The sequence below is a fragment of the Artibeus jamaicensis genome, unplaced genomic scaffold (assembly GCF_021234435.1).
Source record: "Artibeus jamaicensis isolate MK-2021 breed Jamaican fruit bat unplaced genomic scaffold, CSHL_Jam_final contig_452, whole genome shotgun sequence".
NCBI classification, from domain to species: domain Eukaryota; kingdom Metazoa; phylum Chordata; class Mammalia; order Chiroptera; family Phyllostomidae; genus Artibeus; species Artibeus jamaicensis.
The window spans coordinates 705,545-729,979 of record NW_026521837.1 but is presented as its reverse complement, the minus strand read 5'-3'; the positions used below and the strand labels follow the sequence as shown (position 1 = coordinate 729,979).

The 24,435-nt window shown below is 38.5% G+C and overlaps 1 protein-coding gene and 1 non-coding gene across 6 annotated transcripts in view; one reads left to right on the top strand and one right to left on the bottom strand.

Moving 5' to 3' along the window:
• Positions 1 to 5,704: 5,704 nt before the first annotated feature.
• The window catches only part of GPAT3 (glycerol-3-phosphate acyltransferase 3), a 107,124-nt gene continuing 88,393 nt past the window's right edge, over positions 5,705 to 24,435 (bottom strand). For 4 of the 5 annotated variants that reach the window (XM_037152563.2, XM_053666337.1, XM_037152564.2 and 1 more), the window contains exons 8-13: positions 14,930 to 15,045; positions 11,557 to 11,612; positions 10,998 to 11,083; positions 10,304 to 10,432; positions 9,725 to 9,804; positions 5,705 to 6,951 (exon numbers count right to left, since the gene is read on the bottom strand). In XM_037152563.2, coding sequence (XP_037008458.1) covers positions 6,840 to 6,951; positions 9,725 to 9,804; positions 10,304 to 10,432; positions 10,998 to 11,083; positions 11,557 to 11,612; positions 14,930 to 15,045 — 579 coding nt within the window. In that variant the 3' untranslated portion in view covers positions 5,705 to 6,839. The remainder of the gene's footprint in view (positions 6,952 to 9,724; positions 9,805 to 10,303; positions 10,433 to 10,997; positions 11,084 to 11,556; positions 11,613 to 14,929; positions 15,046 to 24,435) is intronic. The other variant, XM_053666338.1, reaches the window with a different exon arrangement.
• LOC119054623 (small nucleolar RNA SNORA41) lies at positions 7,088 to 7,220 on the top strand. The gene has a single exon (XR_005083552.2). It is a non-coding gene; the product is annotated as a small nucleolar RNA SNORA41 (small nucleolar RNA).

Sequence of the window (24,435 nt, the reverse complement as noted above, 5' to 3'; positions counted from 1 at the left end):
AATTGACTTTTCAGAATAATTTCAGAACCTGCCTTACAAGCTACCAGCAGTGAAATTTTTTTCCAGTTAGGAAATCTAGAACTCTTTCACTTGTTCCTGATTTAGCAACAACCAAACGTCAGGGCTGTCAGTATCAAAAGGTGATTGCTATAATAAACAGGCCTAACCAAGGTCAAACTTTCAGTCAACTCAGCAATAAGCACTGTCAGGTGTGTATTCCGTGGAGATTTAAGATTTTATTTATGTATTTTTAGAGAGGAAGAAGGGAGGGAGAAAGAAAAGGAGAGAAGCATCGATGTGAGAGAGAAACATCAATTAGTTGCCTCTCATATATACCCTGATCAGGAACCAAACCTGCAACCCAGGCATGTACCCTGACTGGGAATCAAACTGGCAACCTTTCACTTTGTGAGACATCACCCAGCCAACTGAACCACACCAGTCAGGGTAGACTACTCCCTTCTCCCAGTCACAGATCTCAATCCCATTGATGTTGGCTATAAGAGCAGTATGTGTTTCTATAAACTCTTCCTAAAGAATGCTTAGGTATTTACTATTCCAGGTTTTATGAAAAAATTAAAGACCTATGAGATGGTTCTGCGCAAAACATGTTTCTTAATTTTTTTCCCTGCCTGCTTCAGAGGGTTTCCCTGAGCCCAGCTACTTTGTCTTTGCTGTGCCCTCAGAACCAGAACAGTAATGGACACATAGCAGACACAATATATGTGTTTTGCTTCATAAAACTGGAGGAATAGTAATTTGAAAACTTTCCTAACTCTAACCTATGATTCCCAATTTGTTTCTATAATTGGAAAGAATGTTCTTTATTATGGGAAAGGATACAGTTTTTAAAACTTCTCAAAAAAATTAAATTCACTTACTTTTTAAAAAATACATATACTATTTCACCTTGAGCAGGGACTGACTCTTTGGTCCCACACTTCCAGGCACCCCATTCCCTAATTATAGCTTAGAACTCAAAGGGATCCAAAACATTTTAATTTACCAGGATAGAGCACATATACAGGATTCTAGTTTCAAAGCTATCCTGGGCATCTTTACCTGAAATACAACCAAGAAGCCAACAATTGCCAGAATTGCTATAGGCTTCCAATATCTGCAAGAGGTATGCATTAGAGGGATTTTTGACCCCCATGAAACACCATCCAAAACCTTAATGGGACCTCAGCCCAGGCTGACACTTGGGCAGTCAGACGACCTGCCACTCACTTACAATGAGAATACCACTGAACTTGCAGCAGCTTTTGGCTGCCCTCTTTCTGTTAGGTTATTATATTCTCTACAGATACTAAGAATTTCACAGTTTTCACAGTGTCAGTCATATCCTCCTTGTATATCTCTTCAGCAGAGCATTAGTTTGCATGTTAACAATTATGATTCTAAGAGCATTGAGTTTGCAAATTAAGAATTATGATTTTAAAGAAGAGTTTGCACTATTTACATTAAAATGGCTCAGAGAGGCCAGAGGGAAGAGGGGGCAGGGGCTGAGTGGAGATAGGCAAAAGGTGGGGATAAGGGGGTTGGCAGTTGGAAACATCTAGAATAGAGTCAATTAAAAAATAATAATAAAATAAAATAAATGGCTCAGAGAAACTTTTTTAATGTTGTCACCTTCTAGAATTTTATTTCTACCAATATATACCCACCCTCTTTCTAAACAATTTAAAAAAACTATTTTGAATGCTTCCATATACTAGCAAGACTATGACTACTCAGGCCAAAGACTGAGGGGAAGAGGCTAGGTTATCCTAGAGAGGTAAGCAGAGCAGAGGCCAGCTGTGGGCCTTCATCTTGAGGGCATTGGCTGAAACAAACCGGAGGAGCAGTTTCCAGAACTTCAAGGACCTAAGAGACAATAGATAAAGTTGAAGGCTGGACCAAGGTGGGAAGTCTAACTAGAGACTCTTCTGTTGAAGGCGGAATCACAAAGGGCAACATTCTTTTAGAAGTAAAAACCAACCATCCCTCACTCCCAGATGCTAGTCAGGTAAATCGTCTGTGTCAACCCTTAAAAACTTTAGTGCCAAGTGAAAGGGAAAAATAACTTCCCCCTAAGGATTTAAAACCACTTGGCAATTAAAAGGAACAAACTATACAAACACAACACCACAGATAAATTTAAAAAACAGTATGCAGAGAATTCAAAATCACAAGATGGCCCTCACTGGGGTTTATGAGTTACAGTCTCACTATTTACATGGCTCAATAAACCTCAAGCCAATAATTTACGTTAAAGTGGTTCCAGATTGATAGTGCCATAGAGCAGAAGTAGGCAAACTATTTCAGGTGAGAGGCCAGAGTAAATACTTTAGACTTTGTTTGCACCCAGTCACTGACAACTATTCTGCTCTGCTGTTGTGGTACAAAACCAAACAGACCATGAGTTAACAAAGGCATGTGGCTGTCTTCCAACAGTTCTATTTACAAAAACAGGCAGAGGGCAGGAATCAGTTGCTGATTCCTGCTCTAAAGGCCCAAATGAAGATAAAATTCTTTGGATGACACATCATTTTGAAAATTCTCTAAACACACAAAGAAATAAGAGTCCATCAATGAGAAGCCACAAAGAAAAAAACTTAGACCCTCAAAAGATGGTAAGATTTTGGAATTTTTGGAAAAAATAAAAAATCAGTGAGCATAAGATGCTTCAAAACTTATTTAAGAATAAGCACATTTGAAAAAGAATAAAATATAATAATATAAATTAGAAATATAAAAATTTAAATTAAAAACTCAGTGAAGAGATGTAACAGCAGATTAGCAGATTAGATAGAACTAAAGAGAGAATTAGTGAAATGGTAAAGCTGAAGATTATCTGGAAAGAAGTCTAGGGAAGCAAATAAATGAAAAAGATAACAATTAAGAGACATGTAGGGTAGAGTGGCAAAGCCTAACATTTGTTTAATCAGACTTCATATCTTTAAAAGACATTATTTTAAGAAATATTTGAGAACTTCCAGGAATTGGTAAAAAAAATATCAGTCCACAATTTGTAGGATTACACAGGTAATTAAAAAACACATTATCATATATACTAGTGAAAGGAATGAATGACTATAATTCAAGTTCTAGGGTCCCTGTACTATTCTGGAGGAGTGTAAGAGCAGTGATCAGTTTTGGACTTTGATATGTATGCAAGTTGAAATTTATAATGTGACCACAAAACAGAAATAAGACCATTAACCTCCAATTTAAGTAGAGAAAATGGATAAAGAAAAAGTAATAAATCTAAAAGAGGGCAAAAAGAGAGAAGTTTAAAAAATAGAAGAGAAAGCACAAAATAAGATTAAAAATAAATCCAAATATGTTATTATATTAAATATAAATGTTGCTCTCATATACTGCTTATAAGTTGCATGAAATGATACAACTTCTTTTGAGAACAGTATGGCTGTTTCTATACTGAAGCAAATATGCTCACACCCTCCCCTGTACCAATCCTGATTCCTACTAAACATACCAACTAGAGAAACTATAGAGTATGCGACCAAGACACCAGCATGTTTACAATAAAGTTAAAAATAACCCTACTGTCCACTGACTGTAAATAATAAGTCAATTTGTGATTTTTCATACCTTCCATGGTGTAGTCATGTTCTACTTATTAGCCTGGGCAACAAACAAGCATGCAGGTATCTGCTGTTATCATCGCCCTTCAAGTGCACCTACACACTTTCATGCACAGTTGAATGTACAGCACAACCTTGGTTCTTCATTCCAGAAGGCTGTTCGGAAAGGGGAATCTCCTTTGTTTAGCACCTGAGAGACACGTGACTGATCATACAGGTATCAGCACGAAAGGGTTGTCAGGTTGAGAAATAAAGTTTTGTTTGAGACATTTTTCCCCCGTGAACAATTTGGTCAAGAACTGACTTGTTAAAGATGGAAGACGTTCAAGAACAGAAGTTTGACTGTATTCTATAATTTCACTCTAAACAAAAAGAAAGCAAGTGAAAATCAGAGGAATAAACTGTCAAAGCCACTGAGTGCTAGAGCCACAATTAAAAAACCATCCTTGACTCCTTATCTCACCATCTTAACCATTACTCCAAAAAAGAATACCAAATACTGCTAGTATCAACCCACTAGAAACCAGAGTTAAAAAAAATACAAGCACAAGTTTTTTGCTAAAATGCTTACTAAGGTCTCTAGTTTTTAGAACCAATCCCAAATCCCAGCCTCTCCCTATCTCCCACCATGACCTCCTCAGATCTAGCAGAAAATCTTTTAGGTCAATAATACCACATTTCAGATAAAAGACTGAGTGCTACTCTGGTCATGACCTCATGACCACAATACATTATGTGTAGTTGTGAGAAACCAGCCGTCAGAAACTACATTCCGTCATTGAAGATATCAACAGAATGACCAAAGTACGACACAGGCACTGAAGGGATAATGGCAAATCACCAAGTTGAATATGCTTTGGCAAGTCTGCTTATACAGGAAAACTTTCCTCAAGATTGTTCTTTGCACAGATTATGATCCAGGACTATTTCCCTATGCTCTGAGGGCACTTACTATTTCATACATGGCTGTGCATCTGGTCTCAGAATGTGCCATGGTATTTCAGAAACCCTGGGAATTCCTAAAACCAGATGTCTGTCAACAGCAACAGGGCAAAAAACTGAAACTTTAAAAGGCAACCTGAAGACTCAAACTCAATAAATGAATGTGTACAAGGGTTAGATGAAAGGTCTTATCTAATGGGATTTTTCTATCAAATCTTGCTTACCCTTGATATTCAGTTACAGTTACAAAAGACTCAGGACTAACTAAACTCTGGGCACAATATTTCTAAGGTGGGTATAAAATAAGGAGTTCTAGGAAGCACAAGCTAAATCTGAGCAGTACTTATTTTCTAAAAGCATGTTTTCAGTACAGGGTGGTTCCTCAAACACCTTGAAAACTAGCTGTGTGAGTCAAAGACCTACAAGATTTCTACCTGACATGGCATGAGATTTTCTAGTGAATATGTGATAGTATTATTGTTTTCAATGGGGTTCCTGGAAAGACATATTTTATCAGTATCCAAACAAAGCAGCTGTTAGTTATTTTACTTGCTTTTCTGAGGGTGGGATAATTAGTAAAATGAACTTATTAATTCAAGCTATATTGAATATGAAAAGTAAAAAGGAACTCTTCTTTCTGAGAAGAAATAAATAAGACAAAAGAGTTATCCCAACACACATATTTGGATTTGCTGATTTTTAGTTAAGATCAGTCCATGTAGAGTTTTGGAGGCAAAAGTTAAGCAAGAAGAATGGGGACTTAGAACAGCACAGTAACCAGGAAGGTAAACTTTTTGCAAATATTCCTTTGGGATCAAATCTGTCTAATTAAATAAGAATCTCTACTCATACTGCTATGCCAAGTCAATTAAAAGATAGTTGCCCAAGTTTCACCTGCAAAATAACTGACTCCGTTATAACTAACTGTTATATCTAACAGTCAGTTACTGTGACTCTGTTTAAGACAGAGTCCGCAGGGCCAAAATCCAGATAATGAGACTAAAAAAAATAATGCAAACTCAAACCAGCAGTTCATACTCTCATTTTCCAGATGTCCCAGTCCAATGAAATTTATGCCTTTAATATGAAAAACAATCACTTTTTGTAATAAGAATCTAACTTACCCAAAACCACAAGATAACACAGGTGAAGGGAAAATAATACAAAACACATTTAGAAATATAGAATTTATTTATATTCATTGTAAGATAGTTTCACATTCTGTACATGGTTACCAGAAGAGATACCATACTCTCAGAGTGTAAGATGGCATTATATTGCTATCAACATTGCTTATGCTGTGAGTTGGGAAACATTTTCCCCTTTAAAAAATATAAGGCTCAGTTTCCAAAAGGTAATTTTACCACTGACTTTTCTGTTTAAGAAACTGGAAAAATTCTGAAATAAACTACAAAGCGGTAGAGGGTAAGGGGCAATGCCACACACATCACTCATCCATACTACTGCTGAAGACACTAACATGTGATTCTTTTGTTGTCCTAAAAGGCTCTTCCTATTTGAAATGTGTTTGGTTACAGAAGCTGGGAGAAGCACTAGGTACAGATATTTAGCATGCAAACATGGAAAATGAAAAACCTTATCACTAGTTGCTGGCTAAATGTATTTATTAGCAACTAGCCTACATATAAATAAATGTACTCATACAGTAACTTGGACTCACTTCTCTTTGGTAGAGCTTCACCAAATGGTATTTATCTCCTAACACACTAATAAAAAATATTTACACTTCCTTTCAGCTTTCAAATCAGATGGCCACAAAATTGTTTCTCCTAAACATTTCCTCCATCTTTATTTTCAGTCTTGCAGGAGAACATAACTATGATGTAAACCTCATCCCACTGTTTAAGCGATTGAGAAAGTGGAAGGAAAGGGTATGAGAAAGCTAATCATGAAAAAAGGGTTTGGGGTATTCTGAGAATTACCTTATAATGATTACAAACAAAAGGATTCCAAAAGTATTTTTAAAGCACTCCCCCACCACCCACCCCCATACAAACATTTCATTCAATCAACAATGACATAATCATCTTGCAAAAGGCAGAATCTGTTAAACTCAGTCCACTACCTTACCACTAGGGAGGCTAATGCTCTAACAACAAAAGGGCACCACTGAGTTCTGCCTCTGGCACAAAGAGGTAGAGACAATCATCCTGTAGAAAAGATTAACAATAAAAATACAAACAATATAACAATACAATGCCCCCACCCCACCAAAAAAAAAGCCCCACACCATTCCATTCCTAAGGGCTCATTTTGGGAGGCGAAGCTTTATCTCCAGTGTGGTAATCAGTCCAATTCAGAGTTGAGAGATCCGTTGCCAACAATCATCTTGCTGTAGTTCTTCTGCTGCTCTTCCCTAAAAGTGTCCTTCACTTTTGCTCTCTTCAACCCACCATCCCTGGGAATAGAAAGGCAAACAAATAAAAGATAATCCCAGCAATGATTTATAAGGGTTACCTATTAGTACATGCTGTACAGTGCCGTGACTGGTCAGCACCAGGACAAAGAATGCTGGAATGTGAAAGCCAAATGATTTCCACAGCTGCTGGACTGCAGCTGTTCTGATGGTGGCAGTTGTGGCATTCCTCTGTGGGAAAGGAATTGTTACACAGTTAAACACCTCTTTCCTAGCAAAGCAGAAAGTGGGCATGTGTGTGACAGACACAGGATTAAATAAATAATAAATAAATATTTTTTAAGAATAAATAAATAAATAGTTTTTTTTAAAGCCCAATGACCTGGATTCCAGTCTCCACTCCACCACTTAGCAGAGATGTGTCACTGTGAAAAAGAAACAATCGCTCTAAGATGTGGTTAAAATAAAGAATAATGTCTTCACTCAGTTTCTCGTTTAGGGGTTGCTCTACTGAATACGTATTAAAACTGCATTAAAACTAGAATTGGTTACCTATCTTTTTCTACAAAGAAAGCAAAATATTATTGTTGTTTTTTTCATCTAGTTGATCTCTATCTCACTAGAAAACCATATAGGCAATTTAAAATATGCACATAAGAAATGGTGAGGGTAGTGAGTATGTGTGAGTAAATAAACAAATAGGTGAAAGTGTTACTGAAATCTAGTCCTATGATTACCTAGTTTCATTCACAGCACCATATTTCAAGTATTTAAAGTCCTCTGTATTCTGAAACAGACTCAGAGTAAAACAAAATAATAGTAAGTTTCATTCAACTGATAGGTAATGCCTATGTAAGCAGCACTCCTTAATTCTGAGCCTGTGGGTCTTTAAACTCTCTCCAGGTAGTGAAAACACAGACCTGCCTCAGTTATAAGGACTTTGTGCATGCCTTTCTTTCTTTGGAGAACACAAAGAAACAATAAATTTTAAGAGCAAAGAGGAGACTGGACTACCGGGGGCCACTCTCTTCTAATCAAGTATTTTTCCTTGTAACTCCTAAGTGAGCATTGACTGAGAACTTGCTTACTTTATACTGTGCCTGTTTCATTTCAACCCAGTTAAGCACGGATGCTTACCAAGTACTCTCTGATAACGATGAACAAATCACAGGTTAGCCAGTGAACTCATAAAGACAGAACTCGACCTACAAAGAGACTCCTGTCTGAAACCACTGCGATGTTCTAGCCTCCAGAGTCAAGTAAGCCTAAGACAGTACACGAGTAAGTCCTCAACTGAAAAACACACATCAGGCCACAAATCTTCCAGTGGGTCAGTTGCAGAACATTTCCTCGGTTATCAAGTGTCTTTATGTCTCCACAATTGTTCACAAAACCCTCTTTTATCCAAATGAATTGCCTTGAACCATAGCATTTACTTGAATTCTGAATAGTAAAAACTAAGGAAGGGAGGGAGAGGCAGGAGAAAGGCCATTCCTTCCTGAATTCCAGGCTAAAAATGGCAAAAAAATTGAAGTTAGCAACATTTGCCCTTGAGCATCTGATGTAATTTTTATGCAATTGCCCTTCCCAAAGCATCCAGTAAACCTCACACTGCTCTAAGCACCTCATCTGTGACTTGCCACCCCTCCAGACTTCAAAGTTTACCCAGTTTTCCTTTCCAATGGCAGCAAATCTTACTTCTTAAGGAATGCAGCAGCCATATTTAAGCCAGTTTAAGATGATATAATTAAGTTTTCACTTAATCTAGAAGAAAACTGATCCAGACATGTTAATTCAAACCTAATGAGTAACTGACAAATAAATCCGGAAAACTTTTTTAAAGAAGAGGCCAGGTAATTAACAGTAACCTTTTATTATAAAATTGTATATGGCCTGATAAAAAAAATTTTTTAATTTATGGGGATCATTTTTGACAGATTTCATTTAAGCCAATCTATTTGGGAGCCTGTCCTGTGGTTGACTGCTTTTGTCTCTCAAAGCTTACTTTCTTTCCTTGGTGTCTGAGGCTGCTAAACCAAAGCTCTAAGCTTTTCATAATGGATTCAGGATAGGAGCAGGGCTGGAATATCAGATAAGGGGGAAGGAGTACAGAAAACAATTAACGAGGAAGAGGAAGTCAATTATATAATGAACATGGACCACTGGGGCATTTGTAAATTAAGGCATTATAAAGTAGGGCACTGGGAAGCCTGCCATTTTATGATATTTCACACATTCCAGCTTAGATAATATACAAATGTTAGTCTTCACCTATCTTAAACTTAGCCTTGATTTTGGGGCCAGTCATTACCTTAACCAAGAACTCATACTCTGGGGTGGTCAGGCAGGCATTTAATCAGAAGCTACCATAAGGCTTCAGCTATCTTAATCTCCCACTCTCCCAGGCTTTGTTAGTTAGCACAGTGGGTTTTCACTGCAGAAATTAGTGGCATAATTAGTGACCTGTCACACTTCTACACTGTGCTGTTAAAGACAAGGCTGTGTCCTTCTTGCTTTAATTCCTCCCCACGAGCCATTGCTGAACACACTAAGCAGAGCTAGGGCAGTCATCTCAAACCAGAAAGTACAAATGCATTGAGGGTGGCAGAACTATACAGAACAAGCTGGTATACCAACCTGAACTGCCTATGTTTAAAGGAAAGGGATATGCTTCTACCATATTTAAGCCCTTGTTATGTAGTATAAACCCCTGTCACCGACAGCTAAGTCTCCAGCTAACTAGCATAATAAATAACATTATTAAAAGATTTTTTTAATTAAAAAAAAGTGACAGTACTTCTGAAAAAATTCTTACCAGGGCAGCTCAGTCAATCCTCCTTGTACAGCAATAGCAGACTTAACCCTGTTAGCAAACTGGACTGCATCTTCTCCTTCCTGGGAAAATCAATTACAAGTATATCCTGGGTACAAAGTTTTCAAATAATGCCTTAAAATGTCTCAAAATCACTTAGACTTATTTTATCATATAAAATTCACATTCTAGCTGAAATATGTATAAGTCTCAATCCTACAAAATATCATTTGTTCTATCAAGAAAATGCAGTCCTGGTTGTTCCTTTTTTCTTACTAGGTACACATATATATTACGCTCTTTATAATTCTCTTATCCAAGATACAATGTTCCATAGTATCTGTAGGTATCATAAAGTAATAACAACTATAAAAATTACTATGGAAAAGAGTCTCAGAATATAAAATGGCCTGATTTGAAGAGAACTAGATTTTTTTAAATGACTCATTTGCTGAGAAAGCAGAGAGGAAGTCCAGTTCTAGCAGATTTGAGGAAAGGAGACACCCCAGTTTTCAGGTAAAGGTGTTCTTGCCTTTATTTGATTAAAGCCCCAAAGACCAGCCATTATTATCTATGGCATACCTCTCTGGTCATAGGAGGCAAGTACCACACATCACAGACGATGGCCCAGCTGGTCATCATTTGAAGCAGGTAGCTCACCATGTTGTATTTACTACTGTTCCAAAATGCATCACCAAACTGAGGGTTATACTGAGAAAAAGAAAAGAAAATATAACCCAGTTATGAATTATGTGGTGGCTTCTCTTTTCCAAGTCAATGTTTTCAAGGCTGCAGGCCAAACCCTACGAAAAAGAGAAGCTTCTTTGCTTGACAGAAATGATCAAAAAGGTAACCAGTACAGCCAACTCCTCAGACTAAATTCCCAGAGCACTGTAACAACAGGCTGATTTACACAACAGTTTAAAAAAAATTTTTATAAGACTTTACTTGAGCCAGACTAGTGACATATGCCAGTACATGACTCATAAATGTCTGTATCCCCACTTACTGGAAGGATAAAAGTAGGGATAATACCTGTTCTGCTCATCACTGACTGTGTCCACAGTAAGTCCCCTGGTATCTACCTATACACATATCAATGGAGGGCAGCGACCAAGACCAAGCAAATGGGGCAAAACGTAAACGACTGGTGAATCTGAGTGAAGTGTACACACAATTCCTCCTTATTCTCACAGACTTTTCATTTGAAAGTACATCCAAATAAAGTTACCCAGCAACTGCCCTTTACTAAGGGGAAGAGGGGAATTTGTTTTACCTTAATTGCAACTGGATATATGGTTCCTCCAATTTCAAAGCTTCCCTTTTTAAACATCATGACTGAGGTATTGTTAATGCAAGTTCCTGCAGGGAAATGGGAGGGGAGTGTGAATATTCTTAAAACAAAATTTTAAAAGAAATTATTTTGATACAAAATTATTTAAATTATTCAAGTCATATCAAAATTACAGACATTTTACTACCATTTGACAAATCGATTCCTGCTTAATAGTAATTTGACAGTTCAAAACAGGTTTAGTAACAAACTTCGTTATTGAATACTCTAGAGATTTAACTTTTTCACAACAGGTAATATTAAAAGAAGTACTTTGAAAAAGTTATGGTCAATACCTTTCTTAAGTTCACTACCCAGAAATGACTTTTAAGATCAAAAAGGTACTAGCACTTCTATCAGATTTCAAGGAAGCAGGGAATTACTAGCTCAGACCAGGCTGTGTCATTCCATAACACAGCGGATGCGGGCTAAGAATGCCAATTACTCACCCACTTTGTGTGCTTCTTATCAATTATACCTTGGTAGGCAGTCTCCCTCTTACCTTCAGGAAAGATTAATATGGGTAATTTTTTCTTATCAGCAATGTGTTCTTTTAGTCTGTGAAAAAAAAATAAAGGAATTCTACCTTTAAAAAGAGAAAGATGGAAATCCTCTTTAGGATTTTTTACACACTACTAGCATAAATATAATGACACAGCAATAAGGACGAAAGAAATAAGATAAAAGTAAAAATAAATACTGGCTGGTGTAGCTCAGTGGATTGAGTGCGGGCCTGGGAACCAAGCAACCACGGTTCGATTCCCAGTCAGGGCACATGCCTGGGTTGCAGGCCAGTTCTCTCCTCTCTCCTTCCTTTCCCCTCTAAAGATAAATAAATAAAATCTTTAAAAAAAAAAAAGTAAAAATAAATAAATTCAACGGGGTCCCTTTCTTAAAAAAAAAAGTATAAGCATAGCTGCACTATTTCTGTTTCTCTCATCTGAAAGTGAGCAATTTTCAGTGCCCCCCCCCACCACTCTTTACAAAAGAATGCTAGGCAGTCATGTGACAGGAGCTCTACAGCTCCTCCCCCTGTACCTTTATTATCCCATCTGAAAAATGGGGATATTGATTGCTGGACCTGTCTGCCTATGGCCGTTCAGTGTAGAAGGCTCCTTAAATGTGTCAGGCTAAACTTTCTAGGAATTATGCACCATAATAAAGCTGAGAGTAATGTAAATTCTTCCAGACTTAGGTCCTGTCCTCCCTGCAGCCAGCTTTATATTCCCAACAGCTCACCAGAATTAGTAAGGCTGAGGTACAGAGATTACAGCTGCCAAGAGTGTCCCATTGTTAAGTAGTCTCAAAATGGGGGATAGTTTTTCTAACCTTAAACAGATTTCAGCAAGTACTTTTCATTTAACTCTTAACAGCTTGACTCTCCTTCATGCTTACAAGCAATGACCAGAGTGCCTTTAGGTAAAGGCCTTAGGCAAAAAGGAGCTCCCCAAAAAAGGTTTCTAGTAGTTCATCTCTACCCAAGCACCAGAGGTTCCTTATCCTGTTTCATAAAGAGATTAGCTCTGTCTCTAGGCAGAAAACAATCAACTGGACTTCCGGCCAAGATGGAGGTGTATGTAGACACACTGTGCCTCCTCCCACAACTAAAATAAGGACAACAAAAATTTAGAAACAAAAAAACAACCAGTGCTGATAGAAACTTGAACTGTATGGAAGTCAACAACCAAGGAGTTAAAATAGACACATTCATCCAGACTAGTAGGAGGGGTGGAGTTGGACAGCCCATTGGAAAGGTGTCATGGCAAAAAGCAGTGAATGGTAGACCCGGGCGAGAGGTGGCAGCAGGAGAACCCAGTGATGCAGTGGATTGTGAAGAGGCATGGCCCACAGGGCAGCTGACAAACTGGGTGGTCCCACATTCGTGCACAGATAAACCAGGCGAAACTGGGGAGTGGGACAGACTGCACAACCCAGGGCTCCAGCACAAAGAAAATAAAGCCTAAAACACCAATTGAAAACACTTGTGGGGGTTAAGGTGCTGAGAGAGACTCCCAGCCTCACAGGAGAGTTTGCTAGAGAGACCCACAGGTTTCTAGACCGTACACAAGCCCATGCACACAGAAATCAGCACCAGAAGGGCTCAGTTTGCTTGGTGGAAGAGGCGGAAGGGACTGAAATCTAGCAGAGAGCAAGCACCATTGTTCCCTCTCAGAACCCTCCCTCACAAACAGCCACAACACAGCCATGTGAGTTGCCACGCCCTAGTGAATACCTAAGGCTCCACCCCTCACTATGTAACAGGTGGGACCAGACCAAAAACAAAAATGGCCCAAATAAAAGAACAGATCAAAGCTCCAGAACAAAACAACTAAGTGATGAAGAGATAGCCAACATATCAGATGCACAGTTCAAAACACTGGTGATCAGGATGCTCACAAAATTGGTTGGTTTTGGTCACAAATTAGATGAAAAAATGAAAGCTACACTAAGTGAAATGAAGAAAAATGCACAGGGAACGAAGAATGATGGGAAGAAAACTGGGACTCAAATCAATGGAGTGGACCAGAAGGAAGAAAAAAATGACCAAACAGAAAAGAATGAAGAAACAAGAATTCAAAAAAATGAGGAGAGGATTAGGAACCTCCAGGACATCTTTAAACATTCCAACATCTGAATTATAAGGGTACCAGAAGGGAAGAGGAAGAGCAACAAGTGGAAACTTACTTGAACAAATAATAAAGGAGAACTTCCCCAATCTGGCAAAGGAAATAGACTTCCAGGAAGTCCAGGAAGCTCAGAGAGTCCCAAAGAAAGTGGACCCACCCAGGAACATACCCAGGCACATCATCATTACATTAGCCAAGATTAAAATGAAGGAGAGAATCCTAGAAACAGCAAGAGATAAGGGGACAGTCACCTATAAAGGAGTTCCCATAAGACTGTCAGCTGAGTTCTCCAAAGAGACCTTACAGGCAAGAAGGGGCTGGGAAGAAATATTCCAAGTCATGAAAACCAAAGACCTACATCCAACATTGCTCTATCCAGCAGAACTATCATTCAGAATGAAAGGGCAAATAAAGTGTTCCCAGATAAGGTCAAGTTAAAGAAGTTCATCATCACCAAGCCCTTACTGTATGAAATGTTAAAGGGGCTTATCTAAGAAAAAGAAGACAAAAAACATGTACAGTAAAATGACAGCAAACTCATAATTATTAAGAACTACACCTAAATCAAAAACAAAAACAAACTAAGCAAACAACTAGAACAGGAACAGAACCACAGAAATGGAGATCAAATGGAGGGTTAGCAACAGGGGAGTGGGAGGAGAAGAGAGGAAAAGGTACAGAGAATAAGTAGCTTAGATGGTAGGTAGAAAATAGACAAGGGGAGGGCAAGAATAGTATGGGAAATGTAGAAGCTAAAGAACTTATAAGTTGACACATGGAGATGAACTAAAAGGGGGGAATGTGGATGAGAGAGGGTGTGCAGGGTGGAGGGGAGTAAAGGGGGAAAATGAGCAACTGTAATAGCATAATCAATAAAATATGTTTAAAAAAAGAAACCAATCAACCTATTGATTACTTAATTATATAGTCTATTAATTCACCAAACAGTTAAAAAATTATTTAACTCTGTAGATAGTAATTTTTAACTTTGAAAATTCAGCAACTGGACCATACCTAAAATCACCACAAAATAAACTGATAGGCCTTCTAATCTCTTTTTATATCCCACTATTTCTACAAAATTAAAATTTTAAAAAATGAGACAGGTGATACATCAGAAAAACCCTACCACAAAGAGAGCTCCATATTTTAGCTTTAAACCCCCAAGAGGGCACTGATCTGCCCTCTTGGGTAGGAAAGCCAAGTTTATGCTACACCAATGCATAATGAGTAAATGTCACTGCTCACCTCTTAGTAACCAGGTGTCGATCCTTCATTTCTGAGCGTTCAAACCAGACATGTGGACAAGCCTTGACCATAGCTCTCTGAATAATTCCCATCAATCCACCATGAACCTGGCCAACCTAGAATTATCAACAGAAAAAGAAAAAAAATTTAAAGGCACAGCTGTCCAAGAAAGTTCATGTGTGTGTGTGTTCAACTATGAGTAAGTTTCTATTCCCCGCTCAGAGAAAAAGATCAACCTTTTTCTGCTGACTAAAATTCCTAGTCTGTACAAAGGAAATGAATGGCCAAATATAAGCAAAAGGTATTGTTTAGGAGCACCTTTGAATTTTAAGGTATACTCCAGCTACTATGGCAACATAGATAAGAGAAAATATAGTAGTCAAGATAAGAACTCAAATTAAAAGTACACTGAAACACCATTCCTCACCTATCAGATTGAAAAAAGATTTGAAAGCTTGACAACATACTCTGAACCAAGGCCATGGGAAATGGGCACTGTCATACATTGCTTGGGATGGGGGAGATTATAATAGCCAAGGCAGGAAATTTGGCAATATCAAAACTGCATATATATTTATCCTTCAACTAAATAATTCTACTTCTAGAAATTTATCCTGATATACCATTTCACTCCAACAAAACAAAAACACAAATGCACAAGGTTTTAATTGCAGTATTATTTCTAATTTCTAGATGGGAAAACTAAATGCCTGAACATAAGAAATCAGATGAATAAACTATGGTACATGCATCCAATGTATCCAATACATCCAGGAAAAGAACAAGGTTGAACTCTATGACTGATAAGAAATGACATATAGGAGACCTTATTAAGTGAAAAAAGCAACCTGTAAAAAGCAGATACAGTATAATACCTTTCATATAAGACAGAAGGGGAAATATACACAGATTTGACTCTACAAAAATAAAGAATAACCAAAAATAATGAAGTTGGAAAGTTGCAAGGGTAGAGAAGACTAGGGTAGAATGAACATGGAGAGCAGTGACACTTCTGTAAGTACGCCTTTTATGTTTAGTTGTGACATTTGAAAACATGTTAATATCCTACATATTAAAAAATTAAATCAACAAAAATAGGACTAGCAAATGGAAACAAATGAACCCAACTATATTTCAAATGAATAAAAGAACAACACTGGAGCTACAGTGGGAGGTGAGGGGAACCCAATACATTTATAGACAGTATTTGACCACACTCCCTCCATCTTTGGTAGGGTGCCAAGAAGAACTGCAAATATCCTGAATTATTCTTACACTTGTTTTTTGTAGTAAAATAGGTGAAGCAATGCTGAAACAATTTTGAATGTATGATAGAATTGAGAAAATGAATTGATATTGTTGGGAAATAGGATATTCACTGTGAAAAAAGGAAGATACAAATATGGATTGGAGGAAAACAACCAAGAACCTTATAAACTGGATAAATTTGTATAGACTCAGACTTCCAGTATTATACCAACAATAGAAATATTAAAATATAAATATTTTACAAGCATTTTATACAAAGAGCGTAAGAGAAAACCAGAGTACGAGAATGCAAATAATAAAGCAAATGGACCCAAATGATATCAATAGGTAAATGTAGATAAAGAGTACAAGGATGTTTTATGTAACATTCTTTTTTTTTTTTTTTTTCCTCTGCCTGACTTTTTTTTTTTTATTTAGTTACTTCTCAAGTACATTTTTTTCCCTCTTCCCCCCCCCCCCGCCCGGTCTCCCCCCTCCCTCCTCTTCCCCCCCCAGTCCTCATCACTGTGTCATTCATACTTGTTCCTCAAAATCCCTCCCCCTTTTTCCCCTTAAGTTCCCTTTCCTCTCCCCTCTGGTCGCTGCCCACTTGTTCTCTATTTCAGCGTCTTTGTTTTTATTCTGTTTGCTTGTTTGTTTTATTCTTTAGCTTCCTGTCAAAGGTGAGATCATATGGTATTTGTCCTTCAATGCCTGGCCTATTTCACTCAGCATAATGCTTTCCAGTACCATCCATGTTGTTGCAAAAGGTAGTAGCTCCTTCTTTCTCTCTGCTGCATAAAATTCCATGGTGTATATGTACCACAATTTTTGGATCCATTCATTTACTGATGGGCACCTAGGTTGCTTCCAACTCTTGGCTATTGTAAATTGTGCTGCTATGAACATTGTGGTGCATAGGTTCTTTGAAATTGATGTTTTAGGATTCTTGGGGTATAATCCCAGCAGTGGAATTGCTGGGTCAAAAGGCAGGTCAATTTTTATTTTTCTGAGAAAATGCCATACTGTTTTCCATAATGGTTGTACCAGTCTACAGTCCCACCAACAGTGAACTAAGGTCCCCTTTTCCCCACACCCTCTCCAACATTTGTTGTTTGTTGCTTTGTCTATTATAGCCATCCTGACTGGTGTAAAGTGGTATCTCATTGTGGTTTTAATTTGCATCTCTCTGATAGCTAACGATATTGAGCATCTCTTCATGTGTCTCTGGATATTCTGTATGTCCTCTTTAGAGAAGTGTCTGTTCAAGTCCTTTTCCCATTTTTTAATTGGGTTTGATGTCTTCCTAGAGTGGAGTCGTGTAAGTTCTTTGTATATTTTGGAGATTAAACCTTTGTCTGAGGTATCATTGGCAAATATGTTTTCCCATACAGTTGGTTGTCTTTTTAATTTAATACTGTTTTCTTTAGCCATGCAGAAGCTTTTTATTTTGATAAGATCCCATTTGTTTATTCTTTCCTTTATATTCCTTGCTCTAGGGCACATATCCGTAAAAATGTTGCTGCGTGGAATATCTGAGATTTTCTTGCCAATGTTCTCCTCTAGGACTTTAATGGTGTCATGGCTTATATTTAAGTCTTTTATCCACCTTGAATTTATTTTGGTGTATGGTGTAAGTTGGTGCTCAAGTTTCATTTTTTTGCACGTAGCTGTCCAGTTCTCCCAACACCATTTGCTGAAGAGGCTATCTTTACTCCATTTTATGTTACTGCCCCCTTTGTCGAATATTAATTGATTGTAGAGGGTTGGGTTGATTTCTGGGCTCTCTGTTCTGTTCCATTGGTCTATGTGCCTGTTTTTATGCCAGTACCAGGCTGTTTTGATTACAGTGGCTTTGTAATACAGTTTGATATCAGGTATTGTGATCCCTCCTACTTTGTTCTTCTTTCTCAAAAGAGCAGCTGCTATTCGGGCTCGTTTATGATTCCATATAAATTTTTGAAGTGTTTGTTCTATGTCTGTGAAATACGCCATTGGTACTTTAATAGGTATTGCATTGAATCTGTATATTGCTTTGGGTAGTATGGACATTTTGATGATGTTAATTCTTCCAATCCATGAACACGGTATATGTTTCCATTTGTTTGTGTCTTCCTTGATTTCTTTCTTCAGTGCTGTGTAGTTTTCTGCATACAGGTCTTTTACCTCCTTGGTTAGGTTTATTCCCAGATATTTTATTTTTCTTTTTGCTATATCGAATGGGATTTTTTCCTTGATTTCTGCTTCTGCTGATTCGTTGTTTGTATACAAAAATGCCTTTGATTTCTGGATATTGACTTTGTATCCTGCTGTTTTGCCAAATTCATTAATTAGTTTGAGCAGTTTTTTGGGTAGAGTCTATAGGATTTTCCATGTACACTATCATGTCATCTGCAAACAGTGACAATTTTGTTTCCTCCTTTCCTATTTGGATGCCTTTTATTTCCTTTTCCTGTCTGATCGCTATGGCCAAAACTTCTAATACTATATTGAATAGGAGTGGTGAAAGTGGACATCCTTGTCTTGTTCCTGATCTTAGTGGAAAAGCTTTTAGTTTTTGTCCATTGAGTATGATATTGGCTGTAGGTTTCTCATAAATGGCCTTTATTATATTGAGGAATGTTCCCTCTATTCCCATTTTGCTGAGTGTTTTTATCATAAATGGGTGTTGTACTTTATCGAAAGCTTTTTCTGCGTCTATCGATATGATCATGTGGTTTTTGTCTTTGCTTTTGTTTATGTGATGAATTACATTTACTGTTTTGCGAATGTTGAACCATCCTTGCATCCCTGGGATGAATCCCACTTGGTCATGGTGTATAATCTTTTGGATATATTGTTGGATGCGATTTGCTAATATTTTGTTGAGGATTTTAGCATCTATGTTCATCAGTGATATTGGCCTGAAGTTTTCTTTATTTGTTGTATCTCTATCTGGTTTTGGAATTAGGATGATGCTGGCTTCGTAAAAGGAGTTAGGGAGTTTTCCATCCTTTTGGATTTTTTGGAATAGTCTGTGAAGAATGGGGGTTAGCTCTTCCTTAAATGCTTTGTAGAATTCTCCTGTGAATCCATCTGGTCCAGGGCTTTTGTGTGATGGGAGTTTCTTGATTACTGCTTCAATTTCTTTTGCTGTTATTGGTCTATTCAGGTGTTCTACTTCTTTTTCGTTGAGTTTTGGGAGATTATATTTTTCTAGAAATGTGTCCATTTCCCCTAGGTTCTCAAATTTCTTGGCATACAGTTCTTCATAGTAATTTCTTACAATCCTCTCTATTTCTGTGGTGTCAGTTGTAATCTCTCCTCTTTCGTTTCTGATTGTGTTTATTTGTGTCCGTTCCCTTCTTTTCTTGATGAGCCTACTTAAAGGCTTGTCTATTTTGTTTATTTTTTCAAAGAACCAACTCCTGGATTCATTGATCTTTAGAATTGTACTTTTAGTCTCTATGTCATTTAGTTCTGCTCTGATCTTGGTTATTTCCTTCCTTCTACTTGCTTTGGGCTGTTTTTGTTGTTGTTCCTCGAGTTCTTGTAGGCGTAGAGTAAGTTCATTTGTTTGAAATGTTTCTGTTTTCTTTAGGTAGGTCTGTATTGCTATAAACTTCCCTCTCAGGACTGCCTTGGCTGTATCCCATAAGTTTTGGGTTGTTGTGTGATCATTTTCATTTGTTTCCAGAAACTTTTTGATTTCTTCCCTAATTTCATTCTTGACCCATTCATTGTTTAATAGCATACCGTTCAGTCTCCATGATTTTGGGTGTTTTGGGTTTTTTCCTTTGGGGTTGGTTTCCAGTTTCAGTCCCTTATGGTCAGAGAAAATGCTTGGTATGATTTCAATATTCTTGAATTTGTTGAGGCTTGTTTTGTGCCCTATCATGTGATCTATCTTTGAGAATGTCCCATGTGCATTTGAAAAGAATGTGTATTTAGCTTCTTTGGGGTGAAGAGCTCTGTATATATCAGTTAGGTCCATTTCATCAAGGGTGTTGTTTAATGCCGCAATGTCTTTGTTGATATTTTGTTTGGAAGATCTGTCCATTTTTGATAGTGGGGTGTTAAAATCCCCCACTATTATTGTGTTGCTGTCTATATCTTTCTTGAATTTCTCTAAGATTTTCCTTATATATTTTGGTGCTCCTATGTTGGGTGCATATATATTTATGATGTTAATGTCTTCTTGGTGGATTCTTCCCTTGAGTATTATGAAGTGACCTTCTGGGTCACTCTTTATGGCTCTTTTTTTGAAGTCTATTTTGTCTGATATGAGAATTGCTACCCCAGCTTTTTTTTCTTGTCCATTTGCTTGGAAAATTTGTTTCCAGCCTTTGATTTTTAGTCTGTGATGGTCTTTTGTCCTGAGGTGGGTCTCTTGTAGGCAGCATATGTGTGGGTCATACTTTCTTATCCATGACGCTATTCTGTGTCTTTTGATTGGAGCATTTACTCCATTTACATTTAAGGATATTATTGATAGGTACTTATTCATTGCCATTTTTGTACCTGTGTTCCTCTCTGTCTGTCTCTTTTCCTTCCTTTCCTTAAAGCAGACCTTTTAGTATTTCTTGTAGAGCTGGCTTGGTGGCAGCAAATTCTTTTAGACTTCTTTTGTCTTGGAAGCTCTTTATTTGGCCTTCTATCTTGATTGAGAGCCTTGCTGGGTAAAGTAGCCTTGGTTGTAGGCCTCTGTTTCTCATTACTTGGAATATTTCTTGCCAATCTCTTCTTGCTTGGAGTGTTTCCATTGAGAAGTCAGTGGCTAACCTTATTGGGACACCCTTGTATGTTATTTCTTTTTTCTCCCTTGCTGCCTTTAAGATTCTCTCTTTGTCTTGGAAGTTTGCCATTTTAATGATGATGTGTCTTGAGGTGGGCCTCTTTGGGTTCCTCTTGAATGGGACTCTGTGAGATTCCTGGATTTGTGTGACTTTTTCTTTTGTCAAATTAGGGAAATTTTCTCTCTTTACTCTTTCAAATATGTTTTCTATCCCTTGTTCTTCTTCTTCTCCTTCTGGTATTCCTATTATTCGGATATTATTACGTTTCATATTGTCTTGCATTTCTCTTAATCTCTCTTCATTCTTTCTGAGCCTCTTTTCCCTTTCCTGTTCTTTCTGTGAGATGCTTTCTACTTTGTCCTCTAATTCACTAATCCGATCTTCTGTTTCATCCACCCTATTTTTAATGCTTTCCACTGTGCTTTTTAATTCTGAAATTGTATTCTTCATTTCCTCTTGGCCCTTGCTAATAATTTCCATTTCCTTTTTCATGTTGATGTAGTTCACAGGGAGATCATTGTAACTTCCCTGTAGTTTCTGGTAGCTGATTGTGAGCTCTTTGAACTTCCTGATCACCAGTGCTTTGAATTCAATATCTGATAGTTGACTTGCCTCTGTTTCATCTAGCATTCTTTCTGAGGATTCCTCCTTTCCTTTCATTTGGGGATTGTTTCTTTGTCTTCCCATTGTTTGTGAGACTCTTCTTGTTAGCCTCAGCTTCTTAGATTAATCTGTTTTGACACCCTGGGTTTATGGTATGAACTTTTGTGGTGGAATGCCTGTGAATTTCAATGGTGCAGCCTCTTTTGGTTATCATGTTGTTCTCCGCTTCCACCTACTCAAATATGCAGCAACTTGTGGCTTCTCTCCTAGAACAATGTGCAATTTGTCTCTCTGATTCTACTATTGGGAGGCCTCTTCTATGGGTCCAGCTCTGGTCTTTTTATATTTTCAAGTTGATTGTGACTCTTGTGGGTAAAAGAAAGAAATGATAAGGAAAGAAATAAAAGGAAGAAAGAAAAAAAATGGTAGGGGAATTTAAGAAAGAGCAATAAGTTTAGAAAGAAAAGAAAAAGAAATAAAACAGGAAATCCGGGAAAAGAGGACAAAAGTATGGAAAGAAGAAACAGTAATAAAGTTTAAAAGAAATATCAGATTACTTTAAAAAAGCAAAAAGATGAAGAAAAGGAATGGAGAGGGGAGAAAGGTAAATAAAAAAAAGAAAGAATAAAAATAAAATAAAGAAAAGAAAAAAAAAACCAAAAAACGCACCAAAATAATGTCTCAAAAAAAAAAAAAAAAAAAAACCTCAGAAAAAGGAATGTCACTTGTTGGCTTCAAACTAGCCGAACCGGTTTTTCTGGTTGCAGTTGGCTGAGGGTCCATCGTTGTGGTTTTTTTTCAGCCAGCCCCTCTCAGGATCCAGACACTTGGCAAGGGGGGGAGACTGGAAGCCGGGAGCCGATCTGAGGACTGGGCGCAGACCTAAAAACTCTGTGTGCTCGTCATGGCACGCTGCGTGGTGTGTATCCCTTCTGCTCCTGTGTTTGACTGGGTCCCCTGGCCAACCTCGGGCACACTCCCGGGCTGTCCGGGACTGCGCAACCAGCGCTTCCCGGTCCGCACCGGCCCCAGCTCTTCCCGACCCTAGTGGCGTCAGCCTAGAGTTCTCTGCGCCCCCGCTCGCGCGCGAAACCGTCTGGCGCTAGGACCAGTAGCCCCGGCTCAAAGAGCCCTGCGCCAGTGCGCGTCCGAGCAGGAGACAGTCAGGGAGCGTCCTTGTCCTGCGGCGCCCGCGAGCTCGTCCTTCTGGAACTGGCGTAACCGGCAGCGGGCTTCCCAGACCCCTGCCGTTGGCCCAGAGGCCTCCGCTTCTAAGACCTTCTGGGACCCGGAGTAACCGGCAGGGCGCTTCCCATTCGTGTGGCTAGTCCCCAAAAGCTTCCACTTTCCCCCTGGCTCACTGCAAGGCCGGATAGGAAACAAGCCAATCTGCCTTGGCAGGAGAACACCTCAGTCCACTTTCAATAAAACAAAACAGATCAAAACTTTCCGGACATCCTGTCTCTCATTCCTGCTCAGTCCCCAACCAAGCCCGTGAGGCTAATGCGTCTCTGGATTCCTCCCAGGCTTGCAATCACAGAGTCTGCAGTTGAACCGAGCCCTGTGTCTTTGTGCCCCTCCCCAAAAATGCAAGCCGGCAAGCAGACAGGTCTCTGCCCGGTGTTGTCCAGTTTTGCTTATACATGAAGCAGGGGAGCTGCTGGCCCACGCTGGTGGCCACTGGAGCTGCTGGGTGCCCAAGCTCCTGTGGTAGACCTCTCTGGTGTTGGTCTCAGACCGATGGCTCTGGACCCCGGCTGTAGATGCAGCACCGGGGCCACCTGGCCTGGGGCACCAGCCCCCGCCGCCGCTTTGTCTTTAAACGGGTCCCCAAAGCCCCACTGACCTGCCGCTTTCTGGTGTTTCAGCGTCCAACAGAGTCTCTGTTCTTTTAGTTTCACAAATGCTGGATAACTGATGGATTGGTGCGCTGCTTTTCTATAGATCTGCCAGGATTTTCACCCACGAGTGCGGGAGCTAGAATCCGCTCCCTCTTACTCCGACGCCATCTTCTAGCTCCCCTAACATTCTTATTATTACAACTTCTTCTTAAGTTAGAAAATAGCTCTAAATTTTAAAAAAATGTAGAGGTCTTTGCTTAGGAGGAAAAGAACTTTGAAAAGCCACTGAGATGGCTTTTTTGTTCAGAATATATCTGAACATTCTTCAGATATACAGATTACGGTTAGCCTAAAGGTGCCAAGTAACGCCTTTGAAGGGTGGCAATACAGTTTCCTGTCTCTGATTTAAATCCACATGGCTTTATGTTTCTATCACTCAACTCACTGGAAAGTTCATAGGTACTATGCTTTTTCTAAATTTTGGCCAATATTGTAATTGTAACTATACACAATCAAAAAGCATAGAAAATGCCAAGAAAATTCTGAGGCCTTCAGTCACAAATGAGTTATGCTCAACTCTTTGTTGACCAAGACACTGAAAGAAGACAGTCTCAGAGACACAAGACCATGATTAGGTAATTGGTTAAAATGCCTAAACCTCTGCTTTCTCATCTAAACAAAATTTCAGCCCTAACCTCACTGAATTACAGGGAAGTTCAAAAATAATGGATGTAAAAGTGCTTGTCCACAATAATGCAGTGAATTATCATATGCACCCAGAACTATGCTGGGATGTCTATCAAGGGTTGTTAACATAAGGGTCCTTGGAAAGGTTTTCGGGAGATCCATAAGCATCTTCAAATTAGACACAAAATTATGTTTGTATAACGCACATGTATGTTGTGGTGGTAGTTTGTTTTCTTAAAAAAAAAAGGCACATAACTATTAACTCATTCCTAACTTAAATAATGTTAAGAAGTACATTTTCAGAGAGTTGGTTAAAGCTTCCTTTGATTCAGAAAGAGCCCCACAACTTAGA